Source organism: Watersipora subatra, chromosome 6 (assembly GCF_963576615.1).
Source record: "Watersipora subatra chromosome 6, tzWatSuba1.1, whole genome shotgun sequence".
Taxonomy (NCBI): Eukaryota; Metazoa; Bryozoa; class Gymnolaemata; order Cheilostomatida; family Watersiporidae; genus Watersipora; species Watersipora subatra.
Genome location: NC_088713.1, coordinates 43,033,185 through 43,053,513, shown reverse-complemented (window position 1 = coordinate 43,053,513; position 20,329 = coordinate 43,033,185). Strand labels below are relative to the sequence as shown.

The following is a 20,329-nucleotide window of genomic DNA, read 5'->3' as shown; positions in this document are numbered from 1 at the left end:
ATATGTTAACTAAAAATCAATTTTCTGTCCAAATACTCTTTTATTACCCGGGCAACTTTGGGTGGCACAGCTAGTATATATATACATGTATAATTGTTTCAAGTGTACAAATCCTTTATGTTAGTGAAAGTGCCTTGGTTCAGAACGGGTAAACGACTAATGGCGAATAACTTCACTATTTGATAAATGTCATCGGAGCAGTTAGCCTATCATTTTGTTGGTTAAAATGATTGGAAAGCATTTATTGTATCGATGAGATCAGTTAAGAACATGACGAAAATAATTATTGTATGAAATACTAAAACAAAATCATAAAATTCGCAGTCACTATTCAACTATTCAATCACAATCAGGTAGGTTTAATGTAGCAAAGAGGTAAATATTTATGGTGAGCAATTAAAACCTTGATATTTGCAGAAATTTTCAGCCTCTCTACTTCATGATGGCTGACAATTCCACATTTTTGACAACTGATGCGAATCTTTTAGCTTTGATAAAACTCTCCTTTGTAGAGTAGCTGTCTAGTCATGAATAACAAACAGATAGCAAATCAAACCAATGAAGCAGCAGCTATTGCTTTAGCTGAAATACTGTTATTTTCATTTTCTCGAAGTTTGCTACAATTAGTCTGTCTTCAGAGATGTCCATGTCAAACACATAACCACTTTCAATAGCACTGTCGATAAGCTCCGAGACTATCTTACCTACAATATAAATATAATCAACAGTCACAACATTTTCATGAATAAAACTCTCCATGAAGTAATTTTTAGGTAAACTTATACAATGGTTAGGTGGATTTTAGCAGAAAGCATTAGTATTTTACTACTAGTTGCCATTGTTCTTGCTATTTGAACTGATGTGACTGTAACAATGTTTTAAGATAAAAATTTGAAAGGTCGGTTCTGGTTTAAACACTTAGATCAGGCAAAACTATCATTATGAGGTCTGTAGCAGCAAACGACCAACAAAATAGAGAATATTAAAGCTGCGACTACAGGACTATAGCCAGTTTACAACTATAGCAGTGATAGTATTTTGCACTTATGTTTGAATGTTTTAATTGGTATCAAGTTTTGTCGGTTTAGTTATTTATAACATCATGGCGGTCAGATAATATACTTTGTGATAAAACCAAACTAAATTTTGTACACCGTCATTTTTAACTCAAGTTTTCTAAAGCTGCACCATGTTTTTTTCACTAAATTACTCATAGAAATAAGTCATTCTGGATTTATCATACCCATAAATAAATTCATCTTTTGCCTTTAGGCATAGAACTGCACTGTTTTTGAAACTAATTAGATGAAAGTGTCTCAACAAGCCCAATAAAAATTGTTGCTACCAAATTACATACAAAGTTTTACGATTAAATTTATAATATTCCACCAATTTCAACAAAATTATTTTATTTAAGTTCGTCGACGAAAAGCTTCAAACCCAACCACATAATTGCTCCCTAACTTTGCTCTATCTTATTGAATTATGTTTACATCAAAATGAGAGTACAGACTTAGTCTAATGACTCCTAGAGCAAACTTCTGTTCTCTGGACGGGCTGCCCTTCAAAAGCCCGTCAGGCAGAATAAGAATAGATTAATTACCAGCAGAACATGATGAACACTAGGCAGATCACTCATACCTAACATCATGCTGTATCTTAAGCCTGTTTTCCATTTGACAGCGCAAGGCGCGCAACAAGTCGCACGACGTTGTGCGTAGGCCGGCTGTGATATGGAAACGTCAACGCACGACGATCGCGCGATGTGCGTACGCTGATTGCAAGGATCCAACAGAATGGATCCTTGCGACGAGTGTGTGCGATGATGTATCCCACAATAAACTGCTCGAACTTTTCAACCTATCCCACAATTCAAATGGAGAGCTGTTTTCCGAAGAAATCGGTCTCTCGTACGAACGAGTAAGCTTGGTTTTCATATGACAGCGCAATATTGCAACAGAGGGCTGTTTTTCCGAAGAAATCGGTCTCTCCTACAAAAAAGTAAGGAAATTACCCACCCTGCCCCATGCAAGAATGGCGCCTACGCGCGATATGGAAACACTGCATCACAGCCCAAGAAATGCATTGCGTACGATCACTTGGCCGCGCACAATCATTGCGCTGTCATATGGAAACCAGGCTTTAAGGTCATAGGAATATGGGCATGCTGCCAAGTACCAGCTACCCTATAAGCCTGGATCAAAAGCCCAGTAAATGACCCCTGAATATAATTTTTTTTTCTGACTTGCAGCTCAATACTGACCCCTTACTACCATTAGGCAATTATGTAACACCATAACTAACAAAGAGATAAACGGTGAACACGGAGCAAGCAGTCTACTGCCAATGTATAAAATCAAGAATTTTTTAGCAAAAGTTAAAAATGCACCAAAGATACGATGAAAGATGCATTAAGTGTGTCATCTGAAAAGCAAAACGCCGTTTAAAATGACTGCACAGCTCAAGTGATAAAAATAAGCTAAGTTTTAAATAATTATTACTTTAAAAATTTTCATTATTCATAGAAGTTAAAGATGACCATGTTGCTCTTTCACAGTAACACTGTGATTAATAGTAGAGTGCGTAGTAGAGTATTACTTCTATTAAAGTTGAACTCACACACAAACTAGTTGATTTTATCTAAAAGTATTGGCATTTTTCTGTAATTTACGTATGATTATTTATGTCGACTTTTTAAAAATGCAGAAATGTTTGAAAATTAAAATCGACAAAGTTTGATGGCGGTTAAAACATTGATAAAACACAAATGTGACTATAGCCTTTAAAGTTGCAAAGAGACTGCCAGAGCAAACACAGCTAAAGCTGAAAAAGTAAACTAAATAACAAATGCATCAAATATCAAATTGTAGCAACAATATCAACTAAGGGCATTATTTCGCACTAATTTTTTTGAGAAGTTTAACCGCAATAATAGTTTGTTGATTCTAATCTTAAAACATCCTGCATGACAGTCAGATGACATCAAATATCACAAACAATGACACATTATGCGAACTTGCGGATACTTTCTGAAAAAATATACTAAAATTTTGTGTAGGTTCATTGATAATATGTACCGCCTTCCACTCGACCATGAGAAGTAGTCAGGGCAGTCTTACATGAGTTCACATCAACACTACGCATCTAACAGTATATCTATTAATCTCTGAATTGTACAGCACATTTGTCAGCACAGCTGGTCACACATATTCTGTATATCATTTATAGGTATACCAACCAGTTAAGCTATCCAGGATTCTCACAGTGCTGCTTTTGAACCCTGCCACCAGAACATATCTCTCTCCATAGCAAGCTATTCCCATTGGCTGAGGCACATCTTTACAAGTCCAAAGCAGCTGATCTTGAGATATGTCTATCAAGCAGACTTGAGATGAGCTGTAGTCAGATACAACAACCTTGTCTGATCCTGAAACACAGAGAGAGACACGATTTCGGCTAAGCTGAGGACAAGGAATGTCCTTGAGTTTATTTCCTGTAAGTGAGTAGATGATGAGAAGCTTGTTCTTTCTATCTGGAGCAACTACTTTATCACAAGTGATAGCTAGAGCTGTGGTCCAAGTGTTTGTCATATATTCCTTATGATCCCATGAAGTGAGTAGCTTTCCTTGTCGATCATGCACATAGATAGTCCAAGGGTTACTTTTTATTGCTGTATATAATCTGTCTTTGTATACCTCTATTGCTCCAGGGAAATAGTCCAATGTGAATAACGAGCCAGTCAATTGATAGCTATTGTCAATAGTAGCAACGGCTTTATTATACATTCCTGTTACTATTTCAGAGTTCCAGACTCTTGTTGATGAAGGACTAGCAGGCAAAGAGACTGTGTGAAGCATTTTGATCGACTTAGGAAGAAGTTTAGGTGGTCGAATCTTCAGCTGATCATCAATTAGCAGCTTGTCAGTGGAGACAACTTCTAGCATTATCTCAAAACTTCCACCTGCATGAAAGTGGAAAAAATGTACGAGGATTTACAATAATGTTTTCAACCAATAGAAAATGCATGCAATAACTGCTGCATGCTTTAAAGACAGCAATGCAGTAGTTCAGCCCTTTTTGTATGTAATGGGAACTGGGGTCAAGCGTTAGGATAAAACTCATGGAATAACAACTAATGTTTTAAAGTATATGCGTGAACCAAAATGGTAATACGAGAACATTTAAACTGCTTAATAAACAAATTGCATTAATTTTCTATTTATCAAGTAAATAAATTGAAGTTATCTTGTTTGACTTGCAGTCTATATATCAATTTTAGTTTAAGTATGTCAAGTCGGAGAATGCGTTTACATAGCACAAGCGAACAACTGCAAATCTGAGCATTTGTAGTTGTGATTAACTGGGATTGTTGTAAAATAAAATGACAGGCTTTTAATTTAGAAAAGTTATGACATTTAAACTTTTAATATACTGAGATTTATCTATTTCAATGTTCTATGTGTTTATATAAAAAATTGTTTTTTTGCTTGTAATAATTTTTTTAACCCTTAACACTCAAAACGTGAAAGGTTAGTCCCGAAATAGTGAAGGATGACAGTGTTCTAGTTATACCAATATTAGAGCTTAAAAGTTGACTTGCAACAAAATTCACATTACAGTTATTTGGTATCAAAAGATTCACCATATCTTATTCTGTTGTGTTGTAGGTGCCAAATATGTGGAAATGTGATTACAAGATCTTAATAGCTCAAAAACGAAAAGCCGCCGTAGATTGGAATCTATTTATTTCTCTGACGTAGTCATGACAGTTTGGTTATTGTCTTGTCACGTGATGTTCTCACGTAAATTGAAAGGCCAATAAAAAGCTCAATATAAAACTTATCGTATCAATAGTTTATGACAAACACTTTGGGTTTTACCAGAGCTTATTCATTTATTTATTTATTTAGCAAAGATTTATTAGAGCTTAAGATGATAGGAAAGTAAATAAACATGTGATAAGTCACTTTATAACATGACCCAGAGGTAGCTTTATGAATAAACACACTTCCACTAATCTGTTAGTGAAACTGAATAAACAAATGCTTACTGACACAAGTAATACAAACAAGTATCACTAAATATTTACCATAAAAAGAGTCAGGTCCATCCATCTGTCTAAAGCCACAGTAATATCAATATGGTTATTACTATTACTGCTATATATATTTGCGAGCAAGCTATCACTGCACTACGCAATCACATAATAAATTCTGAGAATAATTGTACACATAGTTATTACATGTGGAGGTCTTTCATGGTGCACATGACGGTCAACATACTAGTAATGATAAAAACAATCAGTTCATTTCATATATGTGCAAATCAAAAACTGTACATTTTGAAAGAATGTGAAATGCTGTGTCAAAATTTCTAAATACGAAGTAAAATTTTTACAATTATTTTTGACAAGATTTTTGGCTGTGCAAAACCAGTTCATAATAAACTCGTTATTTAATTACAACTTTTAAGAACGACAAGTCTCCAAGTTGCAACATAATTTCTTCATATTTACCGAAGCTTATACTACCCATCGGAACCACATTTATTCACTGTTAAAACTCTATGCATACAAATGTTTTGGTTGGTTGTGACAGTAGAATAGCTCTGATGTCTTGTTTAAAGCAGTAAGTTGAGATTTACTAATCAGCAAATCAGGAAACAGCACGGAATATATATAATCACAACTTTAGAGAATTACTCTATTCTTTTCTTGATTCGAATACTCATAAGTGTATGATATCATGGGATAAAATTCGTTTACCATAGCTATAGGTCAATATTTCAGAGAATAAGGTTAAGCCAGAAATTACCAAAAATTAACATAGTGGTTCAGTGTAAACAGCAAAAAATTCTACAAAGTTTCACTGCAAAAACAAATCTAGTTCAAACTTAGGTTAGAGCTGATTTCAAAGTTAGAAGTCAACGCTGTATAGATGTTTTAAAATTGGCTTAAACTCAAATTGATAAAGTTGCACTGAAAGTTTGGAGTGGTGTCATTATATTTTTATAGCAAGAATCAACATAGCAACTAGCACTCAATTTAGCCCTAATAAAACAAATTTGTAGGATCTTGGACCGTTTTTGATTCTGAATTTCAATAATCAAATTACAAAACTCAAGTTTTTATAAGTTCATGTATATTATTAGCTAGGTGTTGATCGTTAAATCTTTTGACTACTAAAATTTGACTTGTTATTTTCATAATATTTATGAATCTTGGAAATTATAAGATTTGTTCATATGCATTTTTAAAACTGTTTCAGCTATTTTCAACTATGAAAGTTTTCTGCTCATCAAGATTTTTAGTGATTTTTTATGATATTCTATGATATTTATGATATATTTATGATATATTTTATGATATTTATGATATATTTATGATATATTTTATGATATTTATAATATAGTTATGATATATTTATATATTTTTATGATATATTTTATGATATATTTGTGATATATTTTATGATACTTATGATATATTTATGATATATTTTATGATATTTATGATATATTTGATATTATCTTCATGAGAAAATGAGCCAATTTGGCAAAATTATTTATGTCTAAACTTTTTAATTCATCAGAGGTAATGGTGCAAAATCAGCCGTTATTGCTTATGTCATCGCGATGCATCATAAAAGCTAAAATGTAGATCTTTATAAATTGATCAATTTTTAGACTGTGGTGAATTTACGATCGCTATATAATTAAGTTAAAATACTTTACTTGATTTCGTTTGTTAACCATAAGCATTTATAGGAAAACTTGGCATTTATTTGCACATAAGGCTGAACAGATCACCAATAGATACAACTTTGAAAACAAGATCTTCCACCAAATATCTGTTTTTCTTAGGAGAGAAAGGCATTTTAAACATTCTTTGTCAGACTATTTATTCAATTTTAATGGCTACCTGTTTCTTTTTTTACCCTTTTTTGTGTTACTATTGTTGCATGGCCTAATTTGAATAACATTTCTATTTGTGAAATGAAATTATGGCTAATAAAGTACTATATATAAGTTAAAGGTGAAGTTACATACAAATAAGGAGAAAAAATGGCAAAAATGCAAAATAGGCAAAAGACCAAAAAAAAGCTATACTTTGCAAAGAGTGGCTGACAGAGTGCTGTATGAATAATAAACTCTAACTTTTAGTTTCTGTGGAAGAAAAAATGTTGAGGTAAATGATCTTATTAGCATCAATAGAAAATTAAACTTCACAAGTTAGAATTAAACTTTTATTCTTTTTCTGAACCAAAGCTAACTATTTTTGACTAAAGGATTGCTCCAGCGAGTCAATTCCATGTTAGCCTGTGTGTTTTTATTTGTCAATGGACTTTAATAAAGTTTGTATTTATTTGTAAGCTCATATTATAAAAACTGAATATCCGAATAGATATCCATACTTACGAGAAATTTGTACAATCATTCTTTGCATGAAAATATGTATTCAAAAAAGATATGGGTGAAATGTTTGCTTAGCTAGAAAATGGTTTGTACTCAAATATAAACTATGTCAGCAACACAGAACAGAATTAGAAGTCAAAAGCCATTATAGCAAAGATTGAGCAGCCAAAAAAGCTGAAATATTTCCAAACGAAAGCGACAAGCATAATCTAACTAGTCAAGGAAATAATACTAAAGACCCTTTCTCAAGTTTTTCCCATTGTCTTTTGGGTGTATTATAAAATTGTTTTTGCCGCTTATTTCATTTAGGCATTTGTGACTTTTGATAGATTATTATACAACATAGATTAACAGATTTGTAAATCTCTCAATAAACTTACTTTTGTCTCTAATTTTGCTGAGTGAGGGAATGTCTATTGACGGCAGAACTTCATCGACCAACTGTTGTATGTTACTGTTAAGTTCGTGGTAACCCGACACAATAGCACACTTCAAAATACCATCAAGCAAATAAAATACTTTAAATCTGTAACAAATAAAATCCAAAATACAAGAAAATCGAGATACAAGCGAAGCTTCAAAAAAGTTTCGCTTAGGTTTACCAAAACCTTTTGAGAAATGAGCCCACAAAGTGGTTATTGATGCTTCCATTAGATAGCAAAAAGTTGCTGTCAATAACAGCATCCATCGGTCTTTCTTGTCAATTCATTCGAAAACTTTAATTATGCCTAAATTTTTTAAAGTAAAACTGAGACAAAAACGCGAAACTAAAGAAGATAATAAAAGAATCGGGAAGAAAATAAAGTTAGGGTTAAGTCTAACAAAAGAATAAACTAAGCTGGAAGCGGGTAGTAAGCTATGTTCATTTGAGTGAAAATCAAAGTGTATGCGACTTTTTGTAGTCTCACAAAAGTCTAGTGTTTAAAAAGTGCTGCTGTCTTCTACATTGGCACAAGCCACTATGCCTGTATCAAAAGGTAACATTTCTATACAATTTTTAGGCTAAAGACATAATATTGTTACATTTTATGACAGTTTATAACCACTAAATATATGCATTTGTCCTTTCGATCACTTGGGTACTGAATTATTACAATTGAAAACCGGTTTTCCATCATTATTCATCAATCTTGCTTGCCCAAAGTTTTTTATAGTATGGAATCAGAAATATTTTTTTCCCTAATTTGAAACGGGAAATATTGCTTTGAGATAAGAGAACATAGACAGATGAGACATGCCGTTGAATGAATTAAAATAGTCTGTCGAAATCTGACTGCAGGAGAAATATAAAAAAAAACTCAAGGTAACTTGAGTTTTGAGTAACTTTGCCTTGTTTTACCACAGACCTTCATGTCTTGAAATTTGCATGCAATTTCTTGGTATAAATGGCCAGACCTAATTTAAACTTTTTAAGTTTCATGTATGTCCGGTTTTAGGCCCAAACAATGCCTAAGATTTCTCGGTTTTTAATCGCTAATGTAGATTTTTAGTTCAATGTGTTGCGCTCATTTTACGACATCAATTTATGAATGGATTCGTTGAATTTTAACTTAACTCCTTAACACAAAAAATATTTAACACAAAGTAATAATTATTGCTTTCATAATAGTTAAGTTTATGTTGCAAAGCCAAAAAACATTTTAATTACTTTATTAAAAATTTTAGAACTCGGCAACCCAAGTAATCCTACTTGACACTATGAAATTAAATAAATTGAACATGTAGAAATTAAAATGGTCTATAAAATGGTGCTTTGTACATGAATCCAACTGATTGTAATTAGCTTGGTAAATGGCGTTTAATTACCCACTCTAATTGGGCTTCTTCTGGATTACTGCCAGGATAATGGTACGCCTGGTGAAGCACATATTTTTTTCAAACATATGGTTTGCATGTTGATGTTCACTAGTCTGGTTTTCAAAAACCAGACGGGACTTTAAGACCGAATATTTTAAAGATCACACAAAAGGAATGAAAAGGGTCATAGCACTGTTGCAGCAGCGGTTAGTTAAGGGTCAGTTAAGGGTCAGTTAAGGGTCATAACACTGTTACAGCAGCGTAAGGAAAAGCACACATACTGATGATTCTCTAGTTAACACATAGGTGCAGTTTCAATAATAATAGTGTTGGCAAACTGCATACCGATTAATGTTTTGTATTTTCACAATTTTAAAACTTTTAAATGTTTTTGTGAAGAAGATGTCAAAAAGCTGTGCTTTGCAATCAGTTTATGAGTTATGTATAACTTTAACAAACAAATTCTACTACTCAAAGTCATAGTCAAGTTTTTGGTACAGTTGCAGAGCTACAAACTGTGCTAAAGCAATTGAGCGCATATAGACCTCGAAAGGGTGCTTACTGGACTGGTTCTTCAGATTCATTTAGAGTTTGAGATCAAACATTCTTAGAGACCAGTTAGAAGGAACGACATGGGCAGTAACACCTTTGCAGCGACATTAGAAAAATTACACATACTGAAGATTTTCTAGTTAAAACAAAATGGCAAGTTTGAATAACGTAAGTGAACTGTAAACCAAAAATGTTTCATGTTTTCACAGTTATTGAATTTTTCAAACTTAAAAAAAAGATGTCAAAAAAATGACAAACTGGCATGCTTTGCCATCAATTTTTGAGTTATGTTAAACCTTAGAAAAAAACAAAACACTCAAATTTATCTTTTAGTCAAGTTGCAACAAGCGCCAATAGTTATCAAGTGCGCTAAAAGTATAGCAATGTTTTCTTGGTCTTTGCTACGAGACTAGATAAACATAATTGATAATTGGTAACAAAACTGAGCTAGAACTGAAATTGCAGAAGGCATCAAGTAATTTTTGATTGCACATGTATATGACTTTTCTTAACCAAAGTTTTTGTCAACTATTTTAATTACCTAAAAATCTCAAGCTTTTTTCAACTAGGTAATACACTCAATACTAATGTTTGACTAAAGAGCTGAAATCGCACTTATACCTGATGAGCATGTTGGACCCTGGAATCTACTTTCCGCCTGAGATTCCTCAACTGGCTCCACTTAACAAGTATTTCATTTTCCGAAAAATCTGTGATGCGAGTTTTAGTCTTTAGTCGGGCTTCTTTGAAATCTTCCTCAAGTTGCTTGTATTTTAAAGCAAGTAATTCCATCTAAAACAATTATAATACTATCAAACAACTAAAGCAGTAGTCGTGATTATTACAAAGTTACACTATATTAGCTATAAGACAATAGGTAACATTTCAAAAGATAAGAAACGATCTCCATCCAATCAAATCCAAGAGCATTAGGAAAAAAATGTCGCGCAAGAATCCAGTCTGAATACATATTCGTGTAGAAAAGCAAATGCACTCCCATGCCAATACTTTTCTAAACCTAGGAATCTTTGCGCGCATACTTATTATCCATGACAATCTCTCACACTGCATAGAACTTTTAGCTGCCTAGCATCATAGTAAAGTTAGTGTTTAACAACAACTCAGCCAACTGCAAATATCTATGAATATATTTGACAGCTTTGCAACAAAAAGAAAATATTTTGTGAACAGTAAACAAGATAAGAAGTAACTAATTTTAAACATTTCAACAGTATTGTAAAATCCATTAGGAGATGGTATTTGTTAAAGAACTAATATTCAATTGTTGATATGGGCTGTCAGCCATGCAGTTTAGTCAGTACTGTGTAAACCGCACTACTGTTCAACCTTAGCATAGTTAGCTGTTTTACCATGCTTGCAATTTGAATAAAAATGGAAATACGCAGTTTGAATTTTGAGTTGAAAATTTAAATTTTGACAACATCCATTTTTTGATGCTATGACAAGAAAGTTCCTAACTGCAAGACATTGCCAAAATCCTCTGTAAAAAATCAACCCCTTACAGTTTGCTTGCTAATAAAGTAACTAAAAATATTCATATATTATTTGCAGTTAGCATATACATTAGATATGCTACCAAATGTAATCGTATAACTTACAATAAAACATAAGAAATATTAAAAATTCGGGTGGATTAAAATTATCTAGTTTTAAGTAAGTCATTATACAATCCATCTTACTAATTAGTGATACTTAATAACATACTGTACATGCTGTGTTTAACCGTTTTTGGTAGACAACTCAGCTAATTTCTATTGTCTTCCTAAGGAGAAATTTACACCCAACTTTAACAGATTGTGTCCAAAACTATCGATATTTTTCTATAATTTGCAATTTTTGTTGACATTTATGTTGTGTAAACTGTTAGAATGTTTCAAGATTAAAATCAACAATACTTCGTTGCAGTTAAACCACATTGCCATATTTCAAATAAATTCATCAAAACATTTCACTCTGTTTTATAGTAACCAAACTTTACAGAAATTAACTTTGTTTGGTAGCAATGTTTCTTTGGTGAATCCTGCTACCCTAAAAAAATTAAATTGACGTAGCAAGTATACCATGGTATACCAACAATTACATTGACATAAATTTAATCTAATAAGATCATAATGTTTCTTGAGATAGCAAATATTTTATTAAAAATTTTGTTTCATGATACCTTGGCATTAGGCCAAACTTTGGATTGTTTTTGCTAAATATGGTTCCTTTGATAAAGCAATGAAAAACCTAAAAAAATATAGGTCATGCTGGTAAAGTTACTTTTATACTTTTTAAAAATGTTTTACTAAAATACATGGATTGCTAAACGTTTAACAAGAAACCGGTGTCAAAACTGGAATTTTATTTGACACAGGCAGTTAAAAGGTTTATTACCTAATTTCTGCAATAACTTATAACTCCTGTTGCTGAATTTAATAAATGCTTGATAGAATTTATAACTTTCTACCATTTGATTTACAAATTATTCTTTTGATAAAACTCAAACTAATAATTGTAAACCTGAGTGGCAAAACAAAAACGATATACTTGCTAGTAAAACATGAGCTTATATAAAACTTAGAAATTATTTACTTGAAATCATCAAAATTATCCTATCATTTGCAATTGCTTGTAATGTTTGAAATGGTCTAATTCCCAAGGTGTTTCAGAATTAGCATATATATTTCTAGATCGCTCAGAAAAAATATGTGTGTAAAACAGCGTCACTTGTTCCTATCGTCTTAAAAATAATATTAGATATTGCATTGTATGTTTCTATTCCGTAAGTCTGTTTTTGATTTCAAACGCAAATTTAATTTTAGTTTGATTTGATTGTTCTAATTATTACAAACTTGTGCAGATTTTTATATTGAAACATACTGACAATACCACCTTCAACCGCAAAAACCATTTGCTAATGATAGAAAATACCGATATGTTATGATAACATTTACTGAAATTTTGTATATTTTGAGAACTTGATGAGGAATGAGGCAATTTATTTTTTACTATTCAAAACCAAAACAAACCTTGATGAATTCATTAATCCAAAACCAATCTTAAATTTTTCTATTAACATGGTTACCTGCTCATCTCTTTTTTCATGGATCTTCTGCACCATCTCAGTTGTTTCTTGGTCATACTCAGCAACTGTTTGAGAGGTCAACTTGAAGATTTTTTCTAAACCTTCTTCTTTCTCAATCATTTCTTTTTTCAACTTGTTGATTTCATTATTCAGGAGGTCAACAAGGTCCTCCAAAGATATCAGCTTGTGAGAATCTCCTGCACCAAATTTGTACCAAAATATGTATAAATTACTAATCGATACCAGGTAATCACTGTTCAATAATAACACAAACACTCTGATTCAGGTCTTTATTAATGAAACCAGTCTCCGGGAACAAAAGTGCACAGAAATTTCTCTTCCTTATTTTTCACGAGTTTACAAGATTATTTCAAATGTTAGGTTGATTGAAGATATAAATTGTCTGAGATAACAAACTAATATAAACAAACACAAATTCACACAAATTTATGGATGCAGTCTCACAATTAATGAAATGAAACAATGAAACAGGTGAATTCAATGGAATGTTCAGAGGTATTTTATTTGCATTTTTAGATATCTTATAGTCGCACCCTTAGTGGCACTTGTATTGCTTATTGATACAAAATCTTTAACAAAATGACCAATTACCATCAGAACAACTTCCAAGAGAAGCGAGGCATCCAAGACAAACCATCTTCAAGCATTTTCTGCATCCCATATTGATTGGTTTGTTGTTATGATCAGCACAGACTCTGCTTTGCTGACTTTTCAGCAGCTCGTATTGCTCCATGTTAACAGTTGAATGAGGTTCTTCTAACTCATAAAACTCCTTATGTAACTGTAGTGCAAATGTAGGTAAAAGTCATTTAAATAGTTTAAAGTTTGGTTTCTGCATGCATAATAAACATAATTTACTGATGTTAGTTGTTGTTTAATACACATTTGTAACATTTATTGATTATGTAAATACAAATATCATTGTTTCTCTGCATTTTGTTTGTCTCTTGGCAATAAAGTTTAAAATTCGAAATTTTTTTGCATACTGGATTTGAACTCCCAATCTCTAATTCTAAAGAAATGCATTTATTCAGTACAATAAACAGTTTAACTGGCTGCGCGATATAATAAGTTAGGCTTATAATTATTACATGTTTCAATCTTTCACGGCCTTACTTTTACAATGCAGTTGGCGTTATAAAATCATACAAAAATGAATGACCAGATGTGAAGAAAAATGCTTGAGCTCACATGGCTGAAAGATTATTGCAATCAGTATAAATTGGTAATAAGCACTGCAGCCAGTGCAGTATATGAGATACACATAAATGAATGCAGCACACAGAAATAAACAAAGTACAGAGAAATGAGCTGCAATTTCATTAAAAACTTTGAATGATTAATCTTGTACATGCTGAATAAAAAAGTATTTGTGTAAAAAAACATTTTTATAACCCATGCGTTGCTGGATAATCAACTAGTTATTATATAAGCTAGAAAATTCCAGCTTTGTACCATAAAATTTGATAGCATCATTAACAATATCTAAACTCGACTTTTGATGAATGGAGGCTCATAGCTCATCTTTCGTTGCACATTAAACCAGTTTAAACCAGTTTTAGCTGGTTTTATCTGCCCGTGGAAACAAAAATGATGATAGGTGTGATGAACTTACGTGCAACATCGTTAAATACCCTCATCAATTTTTAATCTGTGTAGAAATTTTGATTAATGCAGTGAAAAATTGACTGCTTCGACAAATTGGGCACAAACTATAAGATTTTTGGAAATTAATTTTATGCTATGAATATTGACTTGTAGCAAAGTTTTTCATATTTGCCATGGTTTTTTGTTGCATAATCTATAAGATACTGCAACTAAGTCACAGTAGCTGTTTAGCTGTTTTTTTCACAACAATGGTCCAAAATGTTATAATAATTGGCAAGTTTACTTAGCCATTTTGAGTCGTATGCACTTACCTGCAAAAGGGTTAATGGACAGCTTATAAAGACCAGTTTAAAATAGATGTGAGATAATAAGAATGTATTCTACTACTTCTATAATTTGATTTTATGTTTCTACTTGCCTCTTGCAGTGAAAGCTCAGAAGTTTCAGTCAGTTTTTATAAATAAATTAATAATTTTTAACCCAATCACTTTGTTAGTACCATAATTCTATTGTCAAAAAGTTTAAAAACAGTTGTTGGTAAATATTGCACAGTTTAAAAGTACAACACACTTGATGCAATACATCTGAAATTATTCTGAAATTTCTGAAAATATGAAGTAACGTAGGAAAGGCCTGTCAATGAAAACTTTTTACACGAATTAAACTTTAAATAATAATCTGTGCAAATGTTAATAGTTACATTGTGCAATTTATTAAAATGAAAAAAGAAATAAATTAATTGTTACCTCGTGGTGCTTTACACAGAAAACTTTTTCGCATGACACGCAATAGGAAAATGAATGTTGTTCATCTTCTCCTTTCTTTAAACAGACATCGCAAGATCTTGACTTGTTTTTCGTTACATCATATGATGGAAGCTTATCCAGAGTCACCTCACAAACCACTCTGTAACATAGGATTAACTATCATCAATTTTTTGACGAGTGATTACACAGGTTTTCATAAGTTTAACATGGTTTATTTAGCGCAGATGAACACTTATGATCTGGCAAGAGACTGCAGATCAGTATGTTTGTTTTCATAATCTAGTATGTGGTAAATATATATATATAACCTCAGACTATGCTAAAATATGTTTTTAAAGCATAAACTTTAGCTTCAAGCATTGATGGAATGCATGTTTGGCACAAACCATAGATATTGGCAATTGTTTCACACACTCAAGCTAACAAAATATGCTTTGGATTGGCCAAAATAAATAACCAAAAATTTTGTTAGTAGTACCAAAAAACAGCTGTTTTCCTATGTTTTTTGATATATTTAGAGTTTACCACAAAATTTTTTTTTTGATTAAATGGATTACTGATATTTTGGAACCAATTTAATTGCCATTTTTAGATAAATGACTGGCAGTAAGCCCAAAGCTAACATCGTACATGGAAGGGAGTGATAGGGTTAAAAGCAATAGCTGATATCAACTAACCCATACTGGTCTTCACTAGTTGTTGCATATGTGAATACTTTATCGCTTACATATCTTCAAAGGTTTAGGCTAGGCTCAGTTCACCTCACTAGCGCTTGTGAATATATCCTTATTATGGACATGCCTACGTGACTAAGGCCATGTCACAGCATCTCATTGTTTGCTCTATTAAGAATGAAGCCTTCTCCTTTAGCCAGGAGTCCTAATCATTGAATCGATATGTTAGCTATGGGCCTTTAATCAGTGTGTTTACTTTAGAGCAGTTTTTGGTACCGGTGCATCTTAGTGTAGGTCAGTACAACGCGCATACAATGCATGCGAAATGCACATACAAGGCACTAGCAACACACAAACATTGTGGATACAACACGCATACACTAGCATTGCAATGAAAAAAAACACACTAAAGAGCTCAGGGTTGCCATAAACAAAGGAGTTGTAATGTTTTTAGACCTGTTTTAAAACAGGTAAAAAATAAAATAATTTTTGTAATGTTTTAGACCTGTTTTATTAACAGACCATAGATTTATATAAATGTTTTGTTGTTAATGCGTTGTTAATTACTTGTGTCGGCATTGTCTCCACAATGTATGTGCGTCGCAAGTGCCTTGTATGTGCTTTGCTAATGCCTTGTATGCACCTTTTATGCGTGTTTTATTGACCTACATGTAAGATGCACTGTTACCCAGTTTTTAGTCAATATGCAGAGCTTATGAGGAACATGTGTGCTAACTAGATATCTAGTAATAACTAGTCAATATGCAGAGCTTATGAGGAACATGTGTGCTAACTAGATATCTATAGCAATAACTAGTCAATATGCAGAGCTTATGAGGAACATGTGTGCTAACTAGATATCTATAGCAATAACTAGTCAATATGCAGAGCTTATGAGGAACATGTGTGCTAACTAGATATCTAGTAATAACTAGTCAATATGCAGAGCTTATGAGGAACATGTGTGCTAACTAGATATCTATAGCAATAACTAGTCAATATGCAGAGCTTATGAGGAACATGTGTGCTAACTAGATATCTAGTAATAACTAGTCAATATGCAGAGCTTATGAGGAACATGTGTGCTAACTAGATATCTATAGCAATAACTAGTCAATATGCAGAGCTTATGAGGAACATGTGTGCTAACTAGATATCTAGTAATAACTAGTCAATATGCAGAGCTTATGAGGAACATGTGTGCTAACTAGGTATCTAGTACTAACTAGGTGAAAAGACAATCGGTACTCGTCTGCATCACGAAAACGTACAAATTACTAACAAAGTTTTTGCTTAAATAAAGTTGCTCTAAGAGTTTTAAGACTTTTTGGAGAGAACATCCATATATGAATTTGATTTCATAAAATTTGATGAAAAATATTGGCATTATTCTAACCAATAATCAAATTTGAAATGCAAATACCTAGCCACTTACCTGCAATCTTCCCATGGACATATAAGCATGTTATTATCATCATAAAAACCAGTCAAGCATTCAAGGCAATGTGCATGGTTGCAGGTAAGTTGACGAGGGTTGATGAGAGCTACTCCTTGTCTCAAACAAAAACCGCATTCCACAGCAGGTTGTACACTCTCCTCCATATCGGCCATGTCTAACAATACAAAATATGCAGAATTTAGTTGATCACAATTTTAAATGACAAATTAAACCAGTAAAAGCCTGTAAGCACTCAATTTGTGTGCTTTTTTTAAACAGTATCTTTTCACACTTTAGCATCTTTAGAAGTCAGATAAAACATGTTCAGAGCACATAAATGGTATATATAAATTATGTTGCTTGATGTAATCATGTCATCATAGACATCATAGCATCATGATTCTAGGAAACATGTCGGTAACCCAAGCAGTGATCGATTTAACAAAGAGTTAAGTGCAGTTGTAACAAAACTCGTGCTAAAGTTGAACTTTCACAAAACTTTAGAAGGTTTAATCAGAAAGCATCGATTTTTTTTCATTTGCAATGAGTTTTGATGTTTGATATCATTTTATTGTCAAAATATTCTAAAATTACCAAAAATCGACAAAACTTGGTGATGGTTAAATGCTCCGAAGGAAAATATGTGTGAAATGAAATCGCCAGTTGCTGTTATTGCTGCAGTTAATACCGGTTGATGCCTTTAAATTGCAACATTAGCACCTATTATGTTGGTATATTTTCAACTATACATTTCATAAGCATGCTTCTTTTCTATCTGGAAATTTTAACGGCAATCAAGATTGTTGAATTTCACTCTTGAAATATTCTAGCCACCTGATCATTTCAAAGCACAAAAGCAATCGTTTATGATGTAAAAATACTGACGGGTTCTGTTACAAAACCAAAAAGATTTGTGCCAGTTTAATCTTTGCTGATGTAAGTTTTAGATTTAGGCATGGTTATCACAGCAAAAAAGATCAACAAACTCTGAGTGCCTATTGTAACACATGCTCAACGCCAACTGCTCACTGTTGGAGAGTGTTGTTCTACTAAAATGGTTTATAGTAGAGTTGCCCAGATTTTAATATTGGAATCGGTGTCGGTGCCGATATGGGTGTTAACTATCTGAATAGGTATCGGCCGATTTTTTCTTAAAAAGTCGGAAACTTCAAATACTTTTTATGAACAAGAGAACAATGATGAGAAACAAGAATGCGGTGTAATGTTTCTATTTACTAGCAATACGAAAGCAATTTGAGCAGTCGATGCATAAAGTTATTTATCTCTCTTTTGATCCTGACGATATGATGTATTGTTTGTATCACATAAAATAACCTCAGTGGCTTAATGGTATTTAGCCTGTCCTCCATCTTCTGTGGCAAGTGAGTCTTTCAGTACGACTGGCTACATCAATAGTGGTAGAAGATAAAGATGTCTCACTGAGAGAATTGAATCACTAACGGTAATTAAAAGAAACATTTATTTGCTCTAAACGTGTACAGGCACAGCAGTTCGTTCAGCAGTAGAAGAGAGACTTCATTATCACAGAGAAAGCTGTACCACTAACAGTAATTATCATTATTAAAAACAGATTTCAAGAAAAATGGACTGTTTTGTTACTAGATGCACGGTATGGCAGTATGTGAATATATATACATGTAAATCTTTTTACATGAATACAAACAAATAAATACATCAATATTTATGTTTTCTTTACATTATATTTATATTTGCATAATAAAATTAACGATTATCTATGCAACGCAAAATATCTGAATCGGTATCTGAATCGGATTGTTTTTCAATAAGAATCGGTATATCGAATCGGTATCTGAATCGGCTGGTGAAATTAGAATCGGGGCATCTCTAGTCTATAGCACCATGCCGCTAAAATAAGTTTCAGCTTCCAATATAAATTTTCCTGACTTTTACATGCCTAAATAGCATAATTACTTTAATGTCATTTGCATATACTTTGCTATCAGTTTTTCAAAATACCGAGTAGTTTTTATACAAAATTATGAGTTCCCACTCTTTATAACTATGACATAAAAGTGGCGTGTAAGGGTAGATAACTGCTTTCATTTAGGTATGCTTTAGGAGAGAGCACTCCAAAAGATAAACTTGTATAACTGTTTGCTATTAGTAATAACAGACATACTGCATCAGCCCAGAGAAGGTAATAATTGCTGATTTATACCAGTCAACTCAAGACACTCAAGCAATGCAGTCAGTTTCCTAGTATCGCTATAAAAAACTTACCAATCAGCTAACTAGTGCTTGTTTATTAAAGTCAAACACTGGCGAGCTGTAAATTATTTATACCAGTTATAACATACAACTTAGCTCAGTAATCTGCAGTTGTATTTATTTAAGGTAGTTGTGTGTCATTTTGGAATTATAGTCTAACAATACTGGCTAATAAGTTATTTGTTTGTTTTAGGTGAACCAATCTGAACCATTGGTCAGACTGATTTCATTAAGTGGTGACACACTACTATGCACATAATTACGCGCACTAATTCAGTAATTATTTCTTATTATGATATTCATGATGTGAATAATAGCGTGAAATGATTGTATAGGGGTGGACGCCAGGCCATGGCGTTACATTTCTTATTTTATTGTATGTCCTTTTTATTATATCTTTGTTTTACTCGTTATGCTATCATTTATCGTCAATTAAATTTTTGACATACCAACGCACTAGCGATCCTGTTTATTCACTTTGTTAGCCGGTATTCTTAAGGCGTGGTAACAAGAGCACCGAACCGGCGTAGGATCAGTTCGGAGGCTGGTTCGGTTCGTGGCACATGTCACACGGCCACCGAAGTAACTTCGCTTCCTAGATACCATACGTTTAGAGACAGGACAAGGTTTCATTGGTAGTTTTTATGTATTTGAGTTAAATATTTCTATTGTAAGCAAAAAACTTTGAGGAACAATTATAATTACACAGCAGATTTATCAG

The 20,329-nt window shown here is 32.6% G+C and overlaps 1 protein-coding gene across 1 annotated transcript; it reads right to left on the bottom strand.

The window, feature by feature from the left end:
- Positions 1 to 341: 341 nt before the first annotated feature.
- LOC137398674 (uncharacterized) lies at positions 342 to 17,528 on the bottom strand. Its single transcript, XM_068084857.1, has 8 exons — positions 17,356 to 17,528; positions 15,226 to 15,385; positions 13,463 to 13,652; positions 12,851 to 13,047; positions 10,384 to 10,554; positions 7,794 to 7,902; positions 3,239 to 3,961; positions 342 to 704 (listed from the first exon to the last, which is right to left on the bottom strand). The coding sequence occupies exons 1-8, from the start codon at positions 17,520 to 17,522 to the stop codon at positions 571 to 573; spliced, it is 1,851 nt and encodes a 616-aa protein (XP_067940958.1). The 5' UTR covers positions 17,523 to 17,528; the 3' UTR covers positions 342 to 570.
- Between the last annotated feature and the right edge of the window lie 2,801 nt (positions 17,529 to 20,329).